This window comes from Lissotriton helveticus, chromosome 6 (genome assembly GCF_964261635.1).
Source record: "Lissotriton helveticus chromosome 6, aLisHel1.1, whole genome shotgun sequence".
In the NCBI taxonomy this organism is placed as follows: domain Eukaryota; kingdom Metazoa; phylum Chordata; class Amphibia; order Caudata; family Salamandridae; genus Lissotriton; species Lissotriton helveticus.
In genome coordinates this window covers 1,064,900,530-1,064,926,931 of record NC_136067.1, presented here as the reverse complement: position 1 = coordinate 1,064,926,931, position 26,402 = coordinate 1,064,900,530, and the positions used below count along the sequence as shown (strand labels likewise).

The following is a 26,402-nucleotide window of genomic DNA, read 5'->3' as shown; positions in this document are numbered from 1 at the left end:
ACCCCTGACAGTTGGGGAATAGCTCACCATACCCCCAGCCTTCCCACCCTGGAAACCCCCTAGACCGGGTGCCATGTTGTTGAACCCTAATGTGACCTACTACCCTGCCCACCCCCTCAGTGAAGAGAAGAAAAAAAAAGAGAAAAACAAGATCTTCTAACTTTCTACTTCTCTGTAGTTATTTTCTGCAATAATTCCTGTGCTTCGTCAAGATTTGAAACCATGTGGAATTTCTCTTAGACCAGGGCTCGAAGCTTCAATTGTTGAGCTATGGCCGCCTGGGCCTCGAACAGATACAGAAGCTTGACAAATTCTTTCAGACGACGAGCCGCTGCAGCAGATATGTCAGAAAAAATGGGACAACTTAGACCTTCCCCGAGTAGAAAATTGCTTCTTTTGAATGGCTCTAGTCAGTATCTGTCCTTCACTCTATAGTCCGCAAAGTTGACTAGGATATTTCTAGGTAGCTTGGAGTTCGTAAATGGCTGAGCCGGAACTCTGTGTGCTCACGTAATAGTAAGGTCGTCAGAGAACTCAGGTAGCACATTATCTTTAATGAATGATTCGACCCACTGGAGCATCTGTGTCCCTTTGCAGCCTTCGGGGACCTCGACCAGCCGCAGGTTTGAACGTCGAGAATGGTTTTCCAACTCTTCCAGCTTAATTTCTAACAACATTTACTGCTTATTATCTAGTGTGGCCTGCTGCTGCAGCGAGGTCATCTGATCTTCAAGAAGAGAAATCCTGGATTCGGCTTCTTGTAGTCTTACCAGAAAAGAGCCGACTGCTTCTTCAATTTCAGAGAGGCGCAAATGTAATGCTGCTATTTCGTTTGCTTGCGTTACTTTCAGCTCCCATATCTCGTCGAGTTTAAGATTTAGCATGTTTTTATCGTATTGAAAGCTAGTCCCAGCCTCTACTAGCTGGTCTCCAAGAAGATCGTCCAGCCCTTGCTGATCTTGCTGCCACTTGTTTATCTGCCGCGGAGGTTGAGGGAAGGGTATCCAATGGTCTTCAAGATGAAACAGGACCATGGGTGGCTAACAGAGCACTCCCTAAAGATGTATCACGGAGTTCGTGTTCTGGAGTTTGGCTTTGTAGAGGCAATGAGGACAACCAAGGGCAAACTAAAGAGGCTTGATATCCGCTGATTGAGGGGTGGGGGCGTGAGAGGTTCACTGTCCCTGCGGATCTGGAGGCTATCCGTTGGATCCCCTACCCTCAAAGGAATGGTGAACTTACTGCTCGGGTAGTGTGCCTTCACATAGAGTGGAAGCTAAACCAGTGGCAAAGACTTAAAAGGGGCAAAACTGTTGGGGATGTAGCTATGCAGTTAGGAAAGACTAAGGGAGTGCACTATGAGCGCACTGTAGTTCTACTTTCTTCAAAGTGCTCTAAGGTGGAGTCCGTTTTTTCACCAAAGATACAAGATTGGTTAAATGACATATCCATGAGTGATGCCTGAATATCACTGAAGAAGCCTATGGAGCTCATCTGCCCATGGCATTGGAGCACCCACAAGTGCCAACTGCTTTAACTAAACAGTAGGCTTTGTCCAGACCGAACGGTATGTCGCATTTGGCTGTGTCCTGAATCAAGTTGGAGCAGAATTCCTCCAGGACTGCTGGTAGTTTCTCAACGATTAAGTCCCATATTGCCCGGGAGTACTTACGAGAAAATATCTGGTATTGACTAACCAAAGGTTGAGGTTAGGTGAAGAGTACACTCGCTTCCCGATTGCCTCCAGTCTCATCAGGAAGGGTCGTAGCAAAAGAGTATGGATTGGTCAGGCTAGTGGGGTCCTGAACCATCAGGCTCTTCTGAGTAGAGTGGTGCATCAAAAAAGCGGGGTCACCTGGTGCAAGTCTCCTGCGTCATGCTACTGGTCTATTTATGAGTGGGCAGGAGCAAGGTTTAGCCCTAGTATCTATGATGGTGTAAGCAAGGGCTCAGACAAGGTTTATCCAGACAGCAATTGTAAGTCTGGGACATTAGCTGCCCATCTGATAACCACTGCAAATGAGGGTGTCTCTTCCATTGAGAAACCAGAGGAAGAACCCACCCACGTGTCTGGGGTAAGTGTCCAGTCCACTGATCTCTTCAAGGACCAGATTATCATATGGTGGGGGAAATTCATTCCCATCATCCCCACTGCCATCAAAGACTAGATGGCTTTGGTCACAATCCGATCCGAAGAGTTGTTGGAGTTGTAGAGGGCAGCGCCTAGGCAAAGGTGCCCATTTGTCGGAGTCACACTGAACAGTGGTCTGTCAGGCATGCCAAACTATATCAGGGTGCTACCTCAGTCAAGCTCAAGACAGTTTGGAGTTGAACAGAACATCAGGATGGCACCATCCTTCAGCATTGATGACATCAGTGCTGACACTGACATGGTAAGAACCAGTGTGGGTCGTGGTACTGGCTGTGGAGTTGGTTCATGAGTCACAGCTGAATCGAAGCGAGGTCAAGAGGCACAGACTGCGCCGACAGAAGATGCACTGGTCATAATTCATCTGTAGGGGTAAGAAAGTGTGAAAAGTGTCAAAGAGGGAGCCAGCAAGGTGCCAAAGATTCACAATATTGCTTCATTGAAAGCCCCAGTTTGTTGCAGTGTTGCAAAAGGCTCCAGAAATTTGGGTTGCTTCGGATCCTTGTCAAGGAAGGAGAGTGGCGAGGCCCACTTGGACTACTTACGTGTCTTTTTGGACTTTCCCTTACCCGAAGACATGGACTGTGATTTAAACCTATTGCGGGAGCAGCCCCGAGAGCAACTTTGCGCAGGAATAGGACCTACGTGGCTTTCTATGTTGCGTGAGTGACGTACAGCTAACCTTTGAATCGTCGCCAGGTGCATAACACACATTCTTGGTACGACTGATTCATGGACTTAACCCAAACACATACACAGTGGAGATCTGTTAGAAGGCTTGTGGGACATGTTCCCTTGCACAATGGAAAATAATTTGTAAAAAAAACTAGGCAAATGGCGAGAAAAAGTTAGAACATAGATCTAGATCAGTGTGGAAATGAAGGAACAGATGTCGGCATGCATGAATGGTGCTTATATGTGGCTTCAGTCATCATTTAAAATGCTGACTGGGTGTGGTGCAGAGCTGCACAAAGCCACCTACTGGTGCATAGGGGATATCTTGAAAAATCTCCTGGATCCAATCAGGCACCTGGGGATATTCTAAATGTGAGCAATTTGCAGGAAGACGTATCCCTCCGAAGCACTTAACCACGTTTCAGAATGATGTAGTGGCAGACCGAGGTAAGCAGGATAAAGCAGATAGAAGGGGGGATGAAGGAGCAAGATGCGCATCTTGACACTTCAAATTTGCCTCTGTGTGCTTTTCTTGATGTATGAAAGTACCAGGTTCTGATGTGTGTTGGCCATGCCAAATACATCCAGACTGCGACATGCCTGAAGATTATAGTATGCCGGTCACTGTGACAGGCGAAACCAGCAGTTCTGTAAATACGCACATTTAAAGCACCTCCAGATGTGTTTTCGCGCTGTCATAATATGGCTCCCTCATCACGTTGGCGCGATGACCTCACAAGATCACATGTTTCTTAGGAGAAGTCACACTGATGTAGGCGCTCCTCTCAGCCGGATTTCAACGCGAGTGTTTGGCTCACACTCCTGCTCACAACTGCCCCATGGGAAGTCTTTACGCTCAAGCTGATGCCTAGGCTCACTCCCTTGCTCATGCTGATAGCAGCAAGGTATCTCACAATGGTCTGACACTGCAATGTAGTTGCACACGCTAAGTGCATATTTTTAATAACACAGGAAAAGCGCTCCCTTGCATCTCAGCATGCGTGACACACACTGACAGAGTGCATGTTTTCGATAATAACACAGAACACGCGCTCCCTCGCACCTCTGTACGAGCGCTCACCGTCACTTAATGGGGATAAATCCTCCCGAAAAATAACACTTCTGCAGCGATGCTGAGCTCAACTTGGCAGCTGTAATAGATACACCGCGCTGACCACTCTTTCAATGCTGTAGAAACGCTGACTCCAGTTGCTCGCCCAACTCTATTTACATCAGGATTCCAGATGCGTTTTCCAACTCTGTACACACAGAATATTCAGCAAACCATATCATAATCATTTATAGTCCATTTAATCAGGCACATCCCCTGGGTGAAAGATAACTTGAGATACTTAGAGATGAAGGTTGCGTACGCGTAACAGGCATTCTTGGAACTTAATATTGGCAGAGTGGTCAAGGGGACGCGATCAGCGGTTCGGTTTTGGAGAGACCTATCACTGCCCACGATAGGCAGATTAGCACTTGTTGAAATGGTTGTGCAACCTTGGTGCCTGTACACCTTGAAAGACATGTTTTAAGAGAAATTGAGAAACTTATTACAGATTTGTTGAGGGCAAATCAGCAGAAATGTATTTGGCTGGGCTTATGGAATTTTATTACATGGTGGGACACTTGCAGCAGGCCATCCACTGGTTGGACCCTGGCGACAAATGGAAAAAAGGGCTACTGCGGGTCTTTCACGTGGTTACATTAGGCCGGGATAGAAACTCTATTTTACAAACTCATGTTCTTAAATTGCCTTTGCTCCTTAAACATTCAACACACATTCAATTGCATGCAACTACAGGATAATATTTTTCAAACTTAGCTTTGCTTCCACTTCTACTTCGTAGACACACTATCCAATTCCTTAAACATTCTGTACAAGAGCTAATTTCATCACACAAATGGTTATTTTTGGGGCCGTTCGGCAACAGATAGAATAGAATAAACAATAGTGGTCTGACTAGGGCTTCAGTATGGTCACAGGGATGATATCAGATATATGACATCAACTCTTTGATTAGGCAAAGGAGCAGGTTACTGGAACTGAGGTCGTTTCATGCCAGAATTCCAGCCCAGCTGATTCCGGTTTACTTCATGCGAGGGATGCTGCCCAGCTCTCCACCAAGACGGGCAGTCTGATTAGATCACCCTACTGTGATTTGTCAGATTCACTCACCCTATAGTACTTGTAGGCAAGCATTTATTCTCTGTAATAAGCAAAATGGTTGTACTGTTAATCTTTTTCACCATTCTCGTAATGGTAATCACACTAGTTTATTTCCTTCTATTGATTAAAGCAGCACAAGAATTTTAGTCAAGAATAACAATGTTTCAATAAATATTGAAACACTATACTGTACATTTTCTGTGAATCTCTTTTGGCATGCATAGGGAGCTAAGCGAAAGGGTTCTAGATCAGTTACCACAATCTCCTTGGGGAGTCATGGTTGTCTTGTTCCGCGGTTACACAATCTATTTGTTACCTTGTCAGGTATGGGCTACAGATGGTGCATTGTCAGCTAGCAGGACTAAGGCCAACATATTTGGATGGAATGCGTGAAGTCAGTCTTGTACAGGTCTAATATTCATGCTTTCCAACAAATGCACAGTTTTTACTGAGAAAACATAAGCCTTACAACAGGGCTCCTAAGGCGCAACATCACTGCCCACCTTGTTGATGACGGGAGCGGGGGTGCCACCCGACACACCGTACGTGGTGTGGCAGGTGTGTAGGATCTGGGAACTGGCACTTAAGAGACTGATACGGCAAACCACGTATGCACCAGATATGCTTCTATAGTCACTGCAAGGGCTTATTAAGATAGCTGGAGCTATGTCAATTGATAGATGGATGGATGGGTGAAGGTTGTGAAACAATGGGTGCTCTCGATCCCGACAATACATTCATTATGATAGAGGACACTATCATGTCCTTTGCACTTGGGACACAACAATATCTACAATACGCAAAGATTTCTGCAAGGCACTTAAGTTGAGGCCGTGCTTTCTGGAGGAGCCGCCTCACTTCCAGATGTTGATGATGATCCTGGCTATGGTAGGGGAGGGGTGGGTGGGCAATGTACATCGGGCATTGAGAGATGGCCTCCCTGTGCCACCACACAAAATACTAGATAAATGGGAAGGGGTGGTTGCGGAACTCATGACTGCCAGAGACTGTGAAATGCTACACGTAGGGGTGAGGATGGTTACTTCCAATACCCCTTTTAAACTGATACAGTACATCTTTGTGCACCAGACCTACCTTCCCCCAAAACACTGCAAATCATATATTTTCCAAATCTGTTTATTGAGTAGAAGTTAAACAAGGAGATATAAGAGGAGGCATAAAGCAAAGTACATCACAAAAGGTATTGTACACTGGCAGAGCCTTGCAAGGATTATTCTTTACAATATAGACCAAGAAAGGGTGGGGAAACGACGTAAATGGGACAATATGTTTCATCATTAGCTTAATACACTGGTCAACATCTTTATCAAAGGCTCTCCACGAGTTAGAGTCCTGCTGTATGGGGACCTTAAGGGCACAGCCCCGGTGCATAGGCTATGTGAATAGGGTTTATGCATGCCAGTGTGACGGATTGAACATCTGTTAATAGCTGTGTGTTGTTGCAAGCAAGAAGTGGGGATAGTGGATGTTCAACTCAACTATATAACAGGGGGGAGGGAAACGAAAACCAGGTAAGGGGGTGGGGAGGGGTGCACATCATATGACACTCATGCGGCTTGCTGCTCGCGATGCTGGGAGCTCGAGGCAGACTTTATGCATGTTGCGTGGTCTTGCCCATCACTGACAGAGGTGATAGAGCAATCAAACAGGGCCACTGGCGGGGCAGTTCAACCCACTATTAGGAAGATACTGTTGGGTCTGCTCCTATCCCAGAAAGACAAGAAACTCAGCAGGAAATGTACGATACTTGGCCTGTTGTCGGCAATATGCTTTATTGCTATAAAGTGGCTGGTGGCAGAGCCCTTCCTCCCCCCCGAGTTGTAGGCAATAGCTATGGGGCACGTCTGGAGGAAATAAACATAAACAGCACGGTAGGCGATGAAAACGTGGAGGATGACCTTCTGGCGTGAGCAGCCACGCTGGCGGACAGGAGGATTCCTGTGGATGCCAGGCCATAGTGAAGGAACCCGTTGTGAAGAATGGAATACACAGAATTAGGGGCTGACCCCCAGTAGTCTGTGGGCCGACTGACCCCGGACTTTGCCTGGTGATGTTGATGGGGAGTTTGCAGGGCCTGCTGAGAGGGACGACTTGCATTTGAAAGAAGAAGAGGCTGCATGATTGAAATGGGGATGATACAGCTTTCAAGAGGTAACGTTGTCTAATTGCCACCTGCAATTAATGTCAAAAGCAGAGGGGTTGAGAGGGGGGTTGTTGGGGAACTGTTTTTGATGACAGCGGGACAATGAATATAATGGGAGAACCTGGTAAGACACTCATGTACAAATGTATTATATGTCCTTACAAACGTCAGTAAAGAACATACCTATATATAATTTAAAAAAGGTTGTATTGTATAAATGCCATATATGCATGTGTGGCTAAATAGAGAATTAAACAGCTAAAAGTGTTCAAACTATGGCTGTTTTGAACTTGTAAAGATACACTGTGTAAATGTTTTACAAAGTATAGAATCCTGTGTGGATTTGGGCTTGCATGTAATGTGTGTTTAGTACTACCCAGCCCACCAGAACATAAAAAAGGCCCACAAAACCCCCCCAAAAAGACCACATACTGGCCTGCCAGACCACCATTGGACACTGCCTAATTGCCCTATAGGCCAGTCTTAACCTGTAGTGTGAATGTGTTTGGGGGCGTGGCATACACCTATTCGTAATAACATTATGCACTAGACAAGAAGAAATCATGATACAGCCCAAGCAGTGGCAGCACACTAGATGCAAAGGTCAGTGCTCCCAGGTGCAGGGGGGGGGGGCATGTCATACATACTGTCAATGTCTGCAAGTTCTACTGTCTGTGAAGGTAGAGAACACATGTTCAACTCATGGGTGTGTGGTGATGGTCTCAGGAAATTCCAGAGATCAGAGGTTACGCAGACTGCCAAGCATCATGTATTTATCATTCACTAACCAAACCCAAGGATGAGGGTAAGGAGCATTGGGAGGTAGTGTTGAGCAGGCTCACAGACAGGGTCTGATATACAGTCAGGTGGAACGGAATCTACAAGTGTAATACTTTCCACCAATTACAATTTATGCGTGACACCTGCTAGCAAAAATTGCAGGTGGCTCGGGCTCAACACAACTTGGTGATGGCCGAACCGCCTTCCCACAGATGACAGACCAAATCTCCACCGCTCTACCTCCTGTCTCTGATCAGCGCCTCACTCCCATTTACCACTTCCTTAGAGCAGATGGTAAATAATACAATCCATTTTCACGGAGTTAGGAAAAAAAGGCCCTAAAACACGTTGTCATAGGTGAACTTCATTGCCAATAATCAAAAACTAAACATAGGTACACCAGGTTTTTGGCAAGCAGCCTCACTATATTATCCGTGTCTTTTCTTGGTTTGGTGAATTTTTGTCCATCTGTTTAGGAGTTGAACAAACAACAAGTCTCAATTGTGTTTAGCAAGTTTGTATGCCTGAGTTGGGGACCAGAGCTGAAGGTTGTACCCCAACTTGTGCATTTCATGTCTTTTAAAGTTTTGTGCTCTGCTGCATCCACTAATTACACCACTGTCCACCTTAACACACACCTTTTCAAGTACTTCTAAACTGTGTACAGGAGGTATGCACGCCTTCTGCCTAAATAACACAATATGAATATAAATAAGACACAAATCACATGAGACTTAGTTGGAGCACCTGGTTTTAAAGAAGCCCAGGCGAAACATGATTATAGAGGATGATTACAATGAATTGTGCATATACTTACCCGATAATATTTAGTTGAAGGTACTATCCCAGATTTTTCCAAACAGCTGAAAAGAAAATAACTTAATTTACAACAAGAACCATTCATTCAAAAAAAAAAGATTACACTGTTCCTATACTGGCTTTCTATGCAGCATCAGTATCTGAGGTACAGCAACAAGTGCACAGCTTATGGCATGTATACGTGTCAAACTTTCTCTGACTACTTCGAAAGATTATTGATTATTAATTACCAGTTCAACTTATGTTGCCTCGGGTTCAGACTCAAGGCAAACTGGAAACATAATGGCGCTGGTTAAACTGTGGATACAAAGGTTCCCAATACATCTTTTGCAAGGCTATCAAAGCCACCCTCTGTTAGCACTCTTCTTACTGATCCACCCCCAAAAACTATAAGACGTTCATGAGCAGTCTTGACTTCATAGAAAGTGATAAAAAAAGTGGTCAAGACAGTGATTAAAGAGGGTAGGGTCCTGCCAGGTCTCAGACCTGGGAGTAATAAAACAATGATTTTAAAATAAGACTGTACTGGATACGGTGTCCTTGTCCTTATATTTGCAGGTAAAAACACTGATTAATTGCTCGAAAATGACCATAAAAAGCCTTAAGGTAATCTGAGTGAACGATGTAGTTGTACCCGTTTACATTACACGTTTTTACTTCATTGTGCATTTCCTAAGAATATTTACTTTTTCCAGATGTTGCGTTTCTGCAGTTTTTTTACTAGGCAACATATATTAACTCTTATTTAGTGAATACTAAACTGAGTTGCTCTGTAGTTGAGGCTTAAGGCAGCACGATTTTCTCACAGTGGATGTTGGTAATTGTTAGACCTGGCACCATTGGCATGGGTCTCCCTTTCACTTTTGCTGTTGCCTCATGTGTTTTTGCTGGTGTTAGATGCTTTGAGCACTGTGCCACTGCAGATGAGGGGTGAGAACCCAAAGCTGTTGAGGTGGTCCATTTCGCTACAGGGTATGGACTTTACGGTGGAACACCGCTCTGGTACAGAACACAACAACGATGATGGTCTGTCCAGATTTTATGCCTTAGTGATAACAACTCCCAGGAGTTAGAGTAGTTCTCCCCACATTTTAGCTGGAGGGGACACGTGTTAGACTTGTCACTATTGGCGTGGGTCTCCTTTCCATTTTTGCTGTTGCCTCATGTGTTTTTGCTGGTGTTAGATGCTTTGGGCACTGTGCCACTGCTGTCCAGTGCCACAGTGCAAGTGCTCCATATTGTAAATTAATGTATTAATTGGCGATTCCAGGATTGACTATTTGGCTTACCTGTCAGACCCCAGTACAGTGCACCAGGAGTGCCCAGGGCTTGTAAATCCAAATGCTGCTAGTGGGATTGCAGCACTGGTTGTGCCACCCACAGGAGCAGCTTTGTAAAATGTGTCTAGGGGCTGCCCTTGCAGAGCCTGTGTACAGTCTGGTACTGTCATGCTGACTGGGCAAGTACAGCCACTTGCCAGTCCCTAAATCTTCCCTTTTCTTCATATCAGACACCCCTATGGTAGGCCCAAGGGCAGGGTGCATTGAAAGTATAAGGTAGGATATGCCCTGGCGTGTGTGACATGTCCTAATAGTGAATTACAGACATTTTCGTTTTTCACTATTGCAAGGCTACCTGTTCTCCATAGGCCAGAATGGGCTGTTAGATTATTACATTTTATAATTCTAACTGACTCAAAGAACATGGTAGAAATTCGAGTTTAGTATGCCTGAAATCAGAATGATAAAATACATCTTTTAGTGAAGTTGGTTTTAACATTCTGTGTTTGACAATACCACTTTTAGAAAGTAGGTATTTTCTTGTCTAACCTTTCAAGCTTGCCTCTGCTAGGTTGTGTATTCCTTTGTCTGGAGTTTGTGAGGGACAGGGCTGGGGATTCAAGGAGACAGAATGAGTCAGCCCAGAGGTGAATAGAGAGATCTGCATCTAGATGGGTCGGAGGAGTAGCACCTGGAACCTGAATAGGGCTGTGCCTGCCTTCCACAATGCTGGCTCCCCCCAACTGGTTTGAACTGGGCAAAGGCCCCTCTGCCCGCAGAGGACAAAGGATTTTGGGGTATAAATATTGGGACCCTGATCCCAAGAAATTAGATTAGTTTTCAACTACAAGAAAAAACCTTTGCTGAAGAGAGGAACCTGAAGAAACTGAGGAGAGACTATCCCTAAGCTGAAGTGCTGCTTGGGGGATTGGGCTGTAGTGGCTGCCTGACTGGCAAAGAAAGGAGAAAGAACTTTGTGTGCTTTATTTTCAACTTGTGAAGGATCTCCAAGGGCTTGGAACAGAGCATGCCTCCTGTTGAAGTCTCAGGGACAACAGACTTCACCAACCAGCTCCCCAAAAGTCTTCATGAAGTGCCTGCAGCTGTGCTGGACTTTGTGGGGGATTTGCGTGTCGCAAGGAGTTGGAGGAGCGACTCAAGATCAAGAAGCGTGTCGCCGAACTGCCACTGCCGCTTCACAACACGAAGCGCCCCGCATCACCGGAGAAGAGAATCGGTGTCGCAGCAGACGCTGATGCATCACCGGGAAGCGGGTCGCAGGAGAGAAGGACTGACGTTGCATCAGACGCTGCCGCAGCTCTGAGAAGCGTGTTGCAGGGCCTGTCGCGGCTCATCGCCTGAGAAGAGAATCGACGTCACAGCAGATGCCGCCGCATCACCGGGAAGAGTGTCGCAGGGCCTGTCGCGGCCCGCATCGTGTGGAAGCAACTCGCATCGCCAGGAGAGAGGATCGACGTCGCCGCAGACGCCGCCGCATCACTGGGAAGCTTGTCGCAGGACCAGTCGCGGCTCACATCGTGTATAGTATCTCGCATCGCAGGAGAAGAGGACCAACGTCGCCGCAGATGCCGCCGCATCACCAGGAAGAGTGTCGCATCAAGGAGAGAGCGCCATCTTTATTTCTTTGCACCAGAACTTTGCCGCATCTCTATCACTGCAACATTGCTAGTTGTGGAAGCGCAACGCATCGTAAAGTACATTAACGCAGTGTCGCATCTTAAGAACTGAACTGCACTAAGCTAACACTACCATATTTAAATATAGTATTGTGGATTTTTGTTGTTTGTGGTCTTGTGATAAGTCTATATAAAGAATACTTATTTTTTATATAAACCTTGTGTGGTGTCCATTTGTAGTGTTGTCACTGGGTTACTTTATGTGGTCACAATTGCTTTACACACTGACTCTGAGATAAGCCTGTCTGCTTGTGCCAAGCTACCAAGAGGGTGAGCAGCGGTTATTTTAGGAGTGTACCCCCTTACCCTGACTAGAGGCAAGGGTCCCGGTTTGTCACAAGTACCTACCTGTGCCAACTAGAGACCCCCAAATCTAACAGTGATCATATTGTAAGTCCTTTTTAGGTCAAGCCTAGAGCAGCGCGCAAGCGCTGCTTAGGAGATTACCTCTTGGAATTTGTATGTACTTTTTGGAAAACTTGTGCATGTACTGCACTGTTTCCAATGAGTACTCGTGCATGTACAGCATCCACCTTGTGGGAGCGAGCAGCTGCGCCATCTGTTTCTAATTATCGTGCTAGCGCTTGTTTACATTTGCTTGTCGGTGACGTTATTTGGAAACAGATGGCGGCCGCGCTTACTTTGGCGGCTGCTTGTTTCCTGATAATTCTTTTACATGTCTCCAGCAATGAGCATGTACTGTAGTGCTGCATGCGCCTTCCTTGTGTGGACGACTTTCTTTTATAGAGCCCACCATCACGACAAAAGTGCTTGGTATCATAAAAAGGTAGGTTATTTCAATGTAAACAAACTTTTTGGTGGATTTTCTTCCGTTTCACTTGCTCTCTTTCCTACTCTAGCTGTCTAGTGGTTATGACGCTAGCTTTAAGAATGCTCAGTGAGTTGCTCTACTCTGCCTGTTTTTTCATGAATCCGCACCAGACTTGCAGCTACGGGGGAAGGGTGTCTCCACTCTATCCCAGCCTATCTACGCTAGTGTGTTCTTTCTTTTTATTTGGAAGACTCATCTTTCTTTTAAAGTTTCTCTGTTTTTCTTTTTCACTTTTCATACTCTCTTTGTTTCTTCTTGTCGCTCACTCCACTCTCAACGTCTCTCGTGTCTATATAGACTTTTCTCTCTTCCGTTTCCTCCTCATTTTAAATTTCTTTTTCTTCATCTGGGCCTCATAGATATCTCTCCATCTCATACGCCAATATCAAACTCACTTGTTCGCGGGCTGTTTCTTTTAGTTTCTCAAGAGCCTGGTTTTCGTTTACTGTTTCACTTGTTCTTAGTCCCTCCTTCCCCTTTTGTTCTCGCATAAATCTTTATTCTCTGGTTCTATTAAACTTCGATCGCTCATCAAGGTAGGCTACAATGATCAAAGTACAGCTAATGAAAAAATAGTAATATTCATAATTTGTGGATTTTCTTCTTGGATAGCACAGTTTTCAGAAATTAACATAAATGCGACTGGATTGACATGTTTGGGACGTTTCTTGCTTGATGACAGGAAAGCACAACCCAGGACAGGTGTTTGTGTTTCGTTGATGCTAAACAATTTCACAGGTAACTTTTGTTTAATTCTCGGACAACTTCTCAAATCATGTTTCTCAGCTATACTGTACTTTGGACAAGGCCGAGGGCAAACCCCTCAACACTGGGGCCAGACGTCCTTTCCAGCTGCTTGTCCCAGTGGAAAGTGTATGGGGCTCCCTAAGGCTTACTTTGCATTCTTTCTCCTGAGCTGGGCAGTGGTGTGGAGGACCTGGTTAGCAATGTTAACATGGCCTAGCATGTTGACTATATTCAGTGGTGTTAGCATTATGTAGGGTAGAGGACAAAATCAGGCAGCAGGGTTCATTCTGATGGAACCGGTAGGTGAGGTGCTTGAAGGTTTTTCTGAAAAGGAGCACATGTGAAGGAATATCAGCAGTAACAGAAAGCTCCACCTTTTTCTGGGTGAAAAATAAACTATGCCTTTTATAAAGGTTGTAAATATTAAATTCAATATGCAATTCAGAGATACTTAAAAATGCTTGTTTTCCTGCAGTATTCAGCATTTTTTAATATGTTTATTTTTTTAAACTATGCTTAGCAAACGAGAATTGGTCAAACCTCTAAAAAAGGCACTTGATTATACAGGCGAGACCTATTGGCCTGACAATGCTTGTTTATTTATATGATTCTATCAGCAGTGCAGACAAGAGGCTTGACACGTTTCGTCCATGGCCTGTTAAATGTTTCACATTTGTCCGAATATCACCAGATGACATTAGTACAGTATGTTGAATAATTAAGCAATAAACGGGATAGTGCATGTCTGTTCAGGTAATGTTTATTGTTCTTGTGTTATGATTTCCTCACACCATGATGAATCTACAGAACTGTTAATTTTCTGTGCAAGAGTGGTGAATAAAATCCCTTGGGAACAGACAGGTTTTTAAATCCTTCATGACAATTACTTGTACCACTTATTTAGAATGTTGTAATAAAAGCCTTTACATATTAATTGATGTAAAACTCAATTATTGAGTGGGGTCTATCCATTTCGGTCTGACTCAGTTTCTCAATGAATTACATTAATCTGGTCATTTGAAGTGTTGGGAGGTGCCTTAACATGGGAACACGTTGCCTAATGAAATTGGGGTTTAGCACAATCTCCAATCAAGTAAACAGTGGGTCAACTGGTAAAGGTAAATGTTGGGGTGTTTAAATTTAGGGATACCATTTTTCTTCCACACAAACTCATCTCCATCTCCGAGGTCAGCAGTTCCTCAATAGCCCCTTTGGACAGAAGAACTCTGATGTGGACAGAAGCTGTGGTGGGAAAGCCATGCTGAACATCCTAGAGGACCCATTTTGTCAGATGTGATAAATTGTCACCATGAGAGAAAATGTCGAACCCTAAACCTCCCTACACCAGGTGGCTGTGTGCTGCTAAGGGCCAATTAATACTGCAGGAGAAGGGAGACTCGGAAGATTGGTGCCCCTGGTGACCTGCATGTTGTCTGCCCAATCCCAGTCCCCTACCACAACAGGGCTGAAGTGACTGCTGTGGGGGTAGGAGAGCCTAGTGCTATTTGTACACCAAATCCCTGGTGTAGCTCCTCAAGGACATGAACTCACAAGGGAACTTTCTACCAGCTGTTGAAGATCCTAAAGAGTGCACGCTGGCCCAGCTTTCCTTGAAGTAGCCCAAGGCGGAATAAGATTATTCACCAAAAAGGCACATTATCAAAAGTCATGTCCATGAGGGATGCATCCACATCTCCCAAAAAGCCTGTGGCTCTCATCCAGGCATGATAAAAAAGCACAATACTGGTGTCATCAGCTCGCCGCAAGCAGTCGAAAGCACTCAGGCCAGCCCAACTTACATATTTTGCTACACCCTGACCATCCTGAATGGTCTGAGTTAAAGAGGTCCAAGACTATACTGCCAGCAAGATACCGCTGGCCATGTCCCAGTGGGCATACTTACGAAGGCCTAGAAGGCACCTTTCATCAACCAGTCTCGACGCTATGATGGCTGAGGTTAACATTTGTTTCCAAAGACTCCAATTTGTTTCGACTCTGTCTAGGGTGGATCGTGGGGAATAAATTAGGATTCACCTTGCTTGTAGAATCTTGGACCACAAAACGGTCAGGTGTAGGATAAAATAAATCAGGACTGCCAGGCGTTGGTCTAAGGCATCTGACCACATTTCTGTTCATTGAAGGGCAAGAGCAAGATTTAGCTTAAGTGAACAAAAGGGTGTGGATTAGAGCTTAAACGGTAGTAAGGGTTAAAAAGAAGATAGCCCTGGGTGATAAATTTCCATAAGCATATTTGTTTTGACCTCAACATAAGGAAAGTTGTAAATCCACAACCTCAGCAACACCTTTCATAACTAACACAAAGGAAGAACTCTCTTCCGTAGGCAGTGCAACAGGGGAAATAAATGCTAAATTAGGGGAAGTATCAAGCCCACTGGCCTCCTGTAAATCCATATTGTGAGGGTATGCCACTGTGTGTATGATCTGCCACAAAGATTTGACTGATGCAGCTGGATTTTGAACTCTTAGAGTGCACTGAGGCCTGCTAACCAGATCTCAGTCCCAGTGCTCAGACACTTAAGCGTATGTTTGATTGGCTTATTCCCAACTGGCATAAGTTAGCTTCCCTATAAGTCACTAGAATATGGTACCAGATGCTTGTACGTTAAAGTGTCCCTTGTGCACTTATTGCTCCACCGCGAGCGTGACTAAGTAAAACGTGTCTCCTAGCCTACCACTGCAGACTGGTAGAGCAGGTTTAAACCGCTAACTTGACCATCATTTTTAATATATATAAGTCCCCCAAAGGCAGGCCGGTTAAGCCTTAAGGCAGTGTGCTTTATATTAAAAAGCAGGATATATATATATATATATATTGGTATTTGACCTCATAGTAAAAAAACAAATTGTCATTTTTACTGTGGGAAGGATAGTAGGCCATTGTTAAGCACGGGGTTACATGCTGACAAACCAGCTGTGTTACCTTCTGAATGGTACTACCAAAGTTGGTACTTAGAGGTATCAAAAGAATGGCTACATTAAACCTAACTTGATGCTCAAGTCAAATTTTATTTTTATGAAAAAGCAACTTGTGAAGAAAGTTGTCATGCCACTTTGTTGCCCTAGATCTCCAGTGGCCATTAGCAGATGCTGCCCACAATACAGCCTTCTGCCCTCCTGGGGTGAGATGTGAACGACTCCCAAGAAAGGACAAAATACAGGCCTGCTGTTGGAAGCTAAGCAGGAAGCCACACAGGCTGTTAGCCCAAATGGTGAGCTTCAAAGGGGAAGCCACTTTTGAAGGGCAAATGGTGGACACACGCCAGAAGCTATTTTTTTGTTCTGGTAGACAAGTTGGCATCATGAACAGAGCGGGGGAAACAGTTGGCAAACTAGTTTGACCATGGGCATGTAGCCCTCAACAAGTCACACCTCTCAGGTTAGCTGCCAAGTGCCACACACCAAGAGAAAAGTTATGCTGTCTTGGCAGTGGGAAGAAAGCTGCATTCTAAAATAGCGGAGGTCAGACTTTTCAAGAAGTAATCATAGGGAGAGGCCCTAGTAGCCCTTTGGCCAGGAGATACCTCATCCCCAAAGGGCAATGTTTGGGCATAAAAGTGGCACCCCTGTTTCTTAGAGCTCAGATCACACCTGCACAGGAGAGAGGACAGGACTGTCCTGCTGTTCCTTGGACACAACAAAGAGAGACTGCACCAAAGACTGCAGCTTCTGCTGATCGCGAAGACTATGCCTGTGATGCTCTACTCAAGGAAAGTTGACCCCAATCATCAGACAGAAGAGGTGAACTACGAGAGTCAGTAGGCCCACTTCCTTTACTGCCTCAAGATCACAAAAGCTGAAGAAGCCAGCTTGGTTATTTGGTAGCTATAATCCCATGATCGCCACTAACCACTATAGCGTAGCCTAAGACACAAAGTGCCAAGGCTCAAAAGATACACTTGAGTCCCCAGGACCTGGGAGAGTCATGGAAGTGCAGTTTAGTTGCTCAAGTCGGACTCTAGCCTCCGTAAAAGGAAACCTCTGGTCTCGCCAGCAGACCAGTGGCACCTGGACTTGGAGGGCCAAAGTCACCCCACCGTCTAAGTGGACGGAGGAGTGGCCTCAATAAGGCCACCCCCAACCGGATTAGCACCAACATCAACATTCAGGATTTTCAGCATCATGTATTTCTTGCATCAGGACCAAGCCCACTGATATCTGCAGTGGCTTGCCTTTGAAGCCTGCAACTGGACTGATGACAGATTTTAATGAAAGGTAACTATCCTTCTAAACCTTACTGTCTCCGAGGACTTGCACCCTGTCAGAGTTGGTACTACAAAGCAGTCCAGAGTATCCAAAAACAACTTTACAAACTTTTCCTAAGAATTAAAACTAACCGCAGTTGTTGCCAATCCTTGTTTGCATTGTGTGTGAAAAGCTGTGATTTACGATGTGCTTATAATTTATATCTCTGGAACCCTCAGTGAATATTGTTTACTCTAGTGGCTAAAAAATCATTAAAATGAGACCTATTTTTTCAATTGTATCAGGTTTTCTTTGTGTCATGTGTCTTTCTTAGTCAATTGTTTTGATACTTCTAAATCCTGTGCACAAAGTCACAGTTACTCAGGGTTGGGCTTAGGTTTTACAAAAGGAGCCAGACTGGACCCAAGAAGGGTTTGCAAGTTTATTACATGGTGAGGTCGCAAAGCCACACCATTCAATAAACCAAATTTCCTCACACATATGTAGACTGTCATCATCATAATGGGTAGGTAAGTCATCCTCATCATCTCCATTGTCATCACCAAGTGATGGACCACTCTGATCAGAGTCAGAACTGAAAAGCTGGTGAAGCAAAGGAGGAGGCCTTTATGGTAGCAGAAGTGTTTTTTTTTATTAATCAGACATAATGCGAACATTGACTGAGATTGAATTTAAAATGCTGTTTTGCCACAGGGAACACATGTTCAGCCTAATGGGGTGAGAAGAAAACTCTCTGTGAATCATGTTTGGAAATGCCAAGTATTCAGAACAGCAAGGGGCTGGGCATGATAATGTACAGATCTGCAGGCAATTTTGAGTCTATGTCCTTGCTTATGCGATTTGAACTTCTCCCACCTTGGAAAGGTAGGCAAATGTAAGGAAGTGCAGGTAATATTTAGTGCTGAATTTTGGATCAACTCAAAAACAAAGTACGAAGCCTTCTGGAGACCCAGTCATTTTTATTAACTAATGTCCATTGCAAGCCTCCCTGGAAAACCAAGATGGTAAAAAGGAATTGTTCAAATACCACAATATCCCTGACTTCTGAAAATGAAGCATCTGGCCTTCAGCAAAATCACCCTCGTCCTCTTACAGTGTAGTATGCTTGCCAAAGATTACATTAATGCCCTCAAAATGCTCATCCATCACAACCTTTTATCGTCTGTCAACTTGGTGGTCTGCCTCACTCCCACTCGAGCCCTAACATTGAAACAGGTTCATTGGAGCCACATGTTGGGAGAGTGGAGGTCATTTTTTAAGCCCAAAAAGGAAATGGTAAAAGTGAGAGATATGGTCATACAGTACCTGTCAATGTCTACATGATCCTGTCATAGGGCTCTCCCAGAATACTAGCATTGCACTTCACTAATGGAGATGCACAAGAAAGTCTGTATATCCAGACTTCGAACTTAGGAGGGTCTTTGGTCTTAAATAAATTCTAATATCATCTAGGTGGGAGGGGACACTAGCTAAACACCAACAAAAATTCATACTTTCCCGACAGTTTCTAATTGAATGAGTTTCTCTTCTGCCATTATCACTCTCCACCATCTGCCTCCTCTCTTTCATTAATAACTGTGTCCAGTTCAACGAGCAGCATAAACCGAAGCCTAGGGTCGGTGAACGCACCCGCAGGTGGTAGAGTTCAGTGCAGAGGAGCAGTCCACCCCCCGGGATAACACAGACTAATTGACAAGGACTTAAATATTCAGCCAATACTGGCGGCAGCTATCTGCTTTTGCTGGGTTCCTCACAAATAAGCACACATGGAAGTGAGAAAGACAACTGGACCAGAACACAGCTGACCACCAGTGAAGCAACCAGAACAGGAAAGAGAGAAAGGGGGGCAGCAGGACTGCAGCAAAAGAGAAAATGTAGCAGTGAGGGTAGGGTGTGGTGGGCCCAATGAAGTTGAGAGATAGGCAGGTTGGTGAGGTAGTAACAGCCTTGCCAGGCAGGCTTGCCTAAGAAGAAAGGCACAAAAATAGGGGGGGCAGTGTGACTGAAGCAGTGATGCTTAAACAAAGCAGATACAGCCAGAGACAGTCCCAGAATGTTAGGCTGGAAAATAATGACATGGCCCAGGGATCTAAAATGTGAGAACTGGTTAGGAGCAGGGGCCCCTGAACCAGACTAAAATATAACAGGGGCTGAGTGGGGTCCTAGAGGTGCCAAGGTAAACTCTAGGAGCCTGAAAAACAATCAGTCAAAGAGCAGCAAAGCGATGGACCTAGCTGGTGAAAACAGCACAGAGGGAGGGTATTGGTTGGAAATTAAATGTACACAAGGAGTGGGAAGTGTAAATTCAGGAAGGCAGCCTCTCCGCTCTAAATGGCTTCTACACCTACAACATATAGGTTTACAGGTGTGAGAACAGCAATCTCTGGCTTAGCTGAAATGGCCAGCTTAAATAACAAGAATGTTCTGTAGAATGCTGCTCAGTAGCAGGAGTGAGATATCTCATTGATGGAGGCTGGGGCGGGGAGGTTGAATGGGGCGACAACCACCGTAAGAGGGCATTGATACCTGGACACTGCTGCTATGGAAATGTAGTCATGCGGCATCTTAATCTCTGTGTGACGGAAAAGGGTCAGAAGAGTTCTGAGAGAGGAAGTGAGAGGTGTGGCGCCGCGACCAGGGCGACTGACGCTGGAATCTGGGGATCAGGGTTCGATCCCTGGCTCCGGCGGCAGGTTAGCCCAGCACCATGCGACTCTGGGCAATAGCTTGCTTAATCTTCCCGACGGCCCCCCAGCGCCTAGAGACCCTAACGGGTGATTGTGCGCTATACAAATGTGGATTATAATGTGGATTATAGAGAGGAAGTGACAGTTTAGCATCCATGGACTAGAAAATCTGGCCTTACAAGGGTGGTCCCAGTAGACAGATATACCTAAGAAATTCACAGAGGCTAGCCAAAGCCTGAGGCTGGAAATCTATAGACACAAGAAGAGACCCTATTAATTCATGCGGAGGCTGGCTGCTGCATCAGAATTCAAGCAGTCCAGTTGTTGAAAATTAGTACGTTTCGGTGAACATTATCTGCGCCATCTTGCCTCTCCCCCTGATGCCACACTTTTGTCGTGCGCGCCCGCCATTTTGTTAGATGCCCCGATCAGAACGAACCCTTTTGCATGCCGCTGGCCCCTGACATAGCCTTTCGCCTTCACTAAGCCTGCACGCTGACCACCCCCTGCTTGCACCTGCCTTGAGTCATAAACCCCTCTTCGGCGCTGCTCTGCCCCAGGCCCTCATCCTGTTCCCAGCGCGACACCTCCCTGCTTCCCTTTCATGATCTCCGGCCCTTAGATGCAAACCCCCTTTTTCCCCGTGTGCCCGTTTTGTCTTCCCCGTTCCCAGGCCGACACCCAGCTCTGCCGATACCATCCCTTGCCCCTCCCCGTACAATAGAAAGCCTCCCCCATCAAAGGATCCCCGGGTTGATCAAAGCCCCCACTCCATGAGATCCGATCAAACCCCCACATTCCGTGAATCGGCGGAATATCCAGCTGCGTGATACTCATCACCTGTTGTGACTAGGGTGGGGACTTCGGCTGTAAATGTGTGTGGGAACGGGCTCAAAGGGAGTTCCGGGAATGTCTTTTTCATACATCAAAGCTTTAACATGAATGTGTAATGTACAATAAAGTCATAAACTTGTGTATAAGAGGCCAGGCCTCAGGGATGCAGTTAGAGCACCTCAGAACGATACCTTCTGTCCGTTTCGTTGTGTTCTCCTCCGGAGAGAATAAAAACCTTGTTTCCTGCTTTCCAGTCTCCAGCGCCTGCCTCTTCATTGATTAAATAACTAGAGGGTCACAGAGGCAATACCGCCGGGCAAATATCGATTGCCCCCGACCCGCCTCAGGTTTTTACAATTGGCGTCCCAAGCGTGGGGCCCATCAGCGACTCGTGGATCCAGTGGGAGAGGTCCCGACGACAGAGTGAACGACTGCAACGATCGGGAGAGCTCTTGCCCAATAGACCCTCGTCTGGCAGCCGATCATCCGAACTTCACTAGTTCCGAACAGACCTCTCTCGAGTGATCTACGGTCCTGACTGGGGACCATCAGGAGTGCCGTGAGAAATACGAGAAAAAGAGGACGATCGGGCGCTGGATTCGGAAGACAAGAAACTGTCCATATGGTCCGGGTAAGGTCGTGTAATCACGACAAGTTGCGAAATAATTGCTTGATTGCTTGATTGTTTAAAAATACTAGTATTGCTCTTTTTATTTATTTGGAGATTCACTGTCTACAAACGGAGAAACAACGGGCTCTCTCTTTGCAAGCAGTGGAGGATAGGTAGGGCAACAGCCGTGCTTATTTTTTCTCCCCCACTCAATAATCACTTGAAACTGAACTGTTGTTCGCAAACTATTGTTTCCTGGAGATTCCCTGTCTGCAAACAGGGAAGAGACCACCCTTTTTGCAGATAGTGAAAAGGGTAGGTAACGCAGATCTTTGCGGACCTACTCATTCTCCCCATTGTTATTTATTGGTCTTTTGTTATTTTGATCCATGAGGTATTCACTGCCTGCAAACAACATAGAATAGAAATATTCTGTCCAGTCTTTGCACCTAGTGATAAGATAGGCAGTGCTGACTTTTTAGTCCCTCGTTACGAGCCGTCATGCCTGTCTTCTCCCCACTGATTAATAGCCTGTTTAGCCCGGACCGTGTATTAGAGGTGGACCATATAGCTCCACTAGAAGGCACCCCTAATAAGGACATGTTCATAAACTATGGATTAGTCACCATAGCCTATAATAAATTGTGGCACAGGTATACCGAAGATAGTCAAGACAAACAGTGGCCACTGGCAGGATCCTTTGACCTTGATAAAATAGAAACGTTAGAAATAGCCCTTCGAAATAATAAAACAACGCCGATTATGCTCGACAGTCTCGGTATGTGGCGCAGAGAGGCTATGCAACGACAGAGAAAAGACGAGGACAAACCAAGTAGAGAAATATACCGACAGGACAACCCCAGGACACCGCTACCCACAACTTATCCCCCGACACTATGCAAAAGACGACCAGACTTAGGGCAAAACCAATGCGCTTTTTGTAGGTATGTCGGACACTGGAAAGCCCAATGCCCGACTCTACTGAGCGTGAGTAAAGGCAAAGGGCCGACAGGAACGACAGACCGGCAGTACAAGAAAAAGCGCGAGACAAAGAAGAACCCGACTTACATAGACAGACCAGACAGAACCACCACGTTTGATTATGCCCGATGGCACAGATTTCGCCAGGACAATTTCAGCGGCATGCTCAAGTTCTCCTAGGTCGGGCAACGTCAAGACGGGAACCCAGCCTCGTTTCAAATTCACAGACGGAAAGAGATAATTATGACCAATAACTGTTTTATATTCGTCTTGGGTCTTTGTATGTCGTACTTGTACTGTCCCCCCGTCTGAGTTTGTGTGTATGTAATGTACAAATCTGCGTCATCCCTCTACACGTGTTTCCGTGTTACTCAACCTCTGTTAGCAGAAACTTAGCATAAAAACAACCTGAAAAGAAAGAAATGGTAAAACAAAATCCGTAGACCATTAATGAACTTGAACTTTTAATTTAACACAACAAACAAGGAATAATAACGGTAAACTGCAGAAAATGAAAGTCAAACAGAACATTCGCCCCCCCCCCCTCATTCTGGAACCTTCCAAAGTAGGGCAGGGTTACGGCTACGCCCAACCAACGGCAACCCATATAAGGCGGGCCCGGCCGCCAACTCTTGGTCAGGAAATCTTAACGTATGGGGGAGCCGGAGGAGAGGCAGGAGCCAGCAGCCTGGGCAGTTGTAGGTAGTTCCGCCACATGTCTCCTCGGCCAGCCGCAACGGGCCTGGATAGACTTAAGCAGTCCCGCCACATGTCCAGAGAAGAACGAGGCACCTCTTCCTTTTCTCTTCCGTCACAGCCGCAGCAGCCCTGGACGGCGGGATGTCCTGCACGTACCTCCACAACAATTTGTCCAAGTTGGGCTGGGAGGGAGAGGCGACGCGGACGAGCCTCTCCCACCTCCACCGCTAGGAGGTTTCCCAGCCCCTGGCCCGACGCCGAACACCCCCAGTCAGGCGATGGTGCCAATACTTCCACAGCACCGAACACACCATGGTGGCACCCCAGTACTTGCGCAGCACCGAACGTGCAATGGTGGCCATACTCCCACAGCACCGAGCACAGGTCTTGGGGAACACCGGATGTGGAGAAACCTTCATGCGGGGCGATGAAAAGGAGCGGCCTGGAGTGCACCGGGAGAAGGAGACGATGCGAACCAGTCTCCCTCGCCCCCCAGGTGGGGGCATCACAGCTGCACCCCAGCCGAACGTCCCGCTTTCACAAAACAGAGACCTCTTCCTTTCACTCCGAAGGATCTCTCCCACTCTTGCAAACTCGACGAGAGTGGCCCCTGTAGGGCCTCAAAATGGCGTCTGGGTCCGCTGGAAGGCGGGCCCCGGCCACTAGAGTAACTTTGACCAGCAACATAACGCGAACATTTGCCCCCTGGAGCACGAGCCCCCATCTCCGACAGCATCTCCACAGCCTTGAAGATCCTACACAGGTCCCCGGCGGAACCTTCGGCCTTTGCAGGCTTCCGGTAAGGGACGGCTGCCTTGATCGCCAGCGAAACAAACATGACATTGCCACTCCTTCTGTTAGCATGAATTCTAGAACTGCCGAAAAGGACTCTGGTCCAAACTGCCAGTAATGGGAAACATTTCCCCCTGATGCTGCTTCCGGACTGAGCCGGCCCCGCCCAAAATGGCGCTGGTATCAATCGGAACTTACGAACACCTCGTGGTGTTCCTTCGCACTGATATAAACTTGATGTTCTGAGATTTTATATGATCCTTTGTACACTTGGCTAGAAAAGACAAGGAGAACTCACTCGACGAACAGTATGAAAGGATCCCCGTTACAAATGTTGATTACAAATGTACAAATGTATTATATTTTTTTATAACTGATGTAAACCTCATTTACGACGTACACGTACGGTATGCATATAGGAAATCTGATTACAACCATTATGATTATGCTTCTAAATTATGAAAATAAATGCCCCCGAACCCCCAGCCAATTAATAGACGTTTTAGTTTCTTACAAATGAATGAGTCAAACTTTCCGATGTTTTTATTGCCGCAAACGACACCCCACTGTACGCACTTTAGCCATTGCCACGACCGGCCAAATACGACCGCACCCTCATAATCCACATGCTGAAATGATTTTGCAAAATAAAGTTTTTGAAACTATGGACGGGTATTGCATGCTTTATTTTAAAAATGTGGGATCGGTGGGAAAGTTCTTTTCTGTGCACCCTACTCTGCTCTCTCTTTAAGGTTAAAAGAAGATGGTTGCCCAGCCCTGGAGGACGGATCGGATCGACAACACGACACTCCGCCTTCAAAGTACGCGACTGACCCATGAACTCTCGCGTAGGGGAAGACCTTGACTTCCAAGGATGGGTAAAACGAACGGTGTAAATGAGGGAATGTAAAAGGAGGGTGAAATGAAATAATGTAAATGTGATAAAATACAACGTTCCAAAGTATCAGGGAACGGAGCTGACCCAAGAACCGAAGAACCTTAGAACGCCACAGCGTTGAAAGAGGTTTGAGGATCCCGATAGTGAGATACATCCTTTGACTAGATACCTCGCACTAGGCACCTCTGGTTTCCTTTTTACGTTTCCCCGCACACGACCTATATGGACAAACTACCCCCCCCCCGACTCCAGAAACCATATCCCCGGGGACCCTGCCCCGAGGAGGAAAGACGAGTAAGAGGTAAGTAAAGGACTTATGAATCCATGTATTTGAATGTGCGCGAACGCTGTCTCCCCCACCCCCTTTTTTCCCCCCTCTGCAGGTTACATCAGAAATTACAGCCGAGGTGTGGCAAAAGATCCAAAGCCTTGCCATGTCTAATACACGAAGCGGACTAGCGCCGCAAGGTGGTGTCTAAGCACGCCTGCAAACTACTCACGTAATCGAACAAACCCGAAAAATTAGCACAACCTGATAAAAAGTGATCACCCTTAAACCAGACTGGACGAATGAACCCATGTCACGTATGATGCGAAACTATGAGGGAATGTGTGTGTGTGACTGAGGCGTCGACCCAACTGGTCGAAGGACCGAGAATGCGAGAAGTGGCGACAACATGGTACCTCCTTTCTTCTTTCCTTTTTCTCAAAGCACGTCCCCTCTACCCTGTCTAATGCTCAAACTGCATGATTACTAGATCCTAACGCAGACCCGTGAATGCCCTTTACTGCGTAATGCACTAAATAGCCTTTCTTGAATACACTGCCACCCTCTCTGTTGCACGTGTACTATTTAGCCTGCCGCCGCGCTCTCTCTCTCTCTCTCTCTCTCTCTCTCTCTCTCTCTCTCTCTCTCTCTCTCTCTCTCTCTCTCTCTCTCTCTCTCTCTCTCTCTCTCTCTCTCTTCTCTCTCTCTCTCTCTCTCTCTCTCTCTCTCTCTCTCTCTCTCTCTCTCTCTCTCTCTCTCTCTCTCTCTCTCTCTCTCTCTCTCTCTCTCTCTCTCTCTCTCTCTCTCTCTCTCTCTCTCTCTCTCTCTCTCTCTCTCTCTCTCTCTCTTCTCTCTCTCTCTCTCTCTCTCTCTCTCTCTCTCTCTCTCTCTCTCTCTCTCTCTCTCTATTTTTGCACTCCCACTCTTCCGAGTGATTAGCCCCGAAATTGGCAGACTGCCACCCCTAGCACACCACCTAATTGGCTTCAAATACTGTCAGTATTTGCACAAAAACTTGTCTTTAATACAATCACCCTGAGACCGCGTCATTACCTCTCCTTTTCCGCTAGAAGCCAATGAACCGAGGTTTGGC

General features: G+C 46.0%; 1 protein-coding gene across 1 annotated transcript in view; it reads right to left on the bottom strand.

Annotated features, from left to right (window-relative positions):
• LOC144762613 (ribonuclease T2-like) overlaps positions 1-26,402 on the bottom strand; it is a 155,360-nt gene that overhangs the window by 32,860 nt on the left and 96,098 nt on the right. The window contains exon 7 of the mRNA XM_078647840.1: positions 8,759-8,804. Coding sequence (XP_078503966.1) covers positions 8,759-8,804 — 46 coding nt within the window. The remainder of the gene's footprint in view (positions 1-8,758; positions 8,805-26,402) is intronic.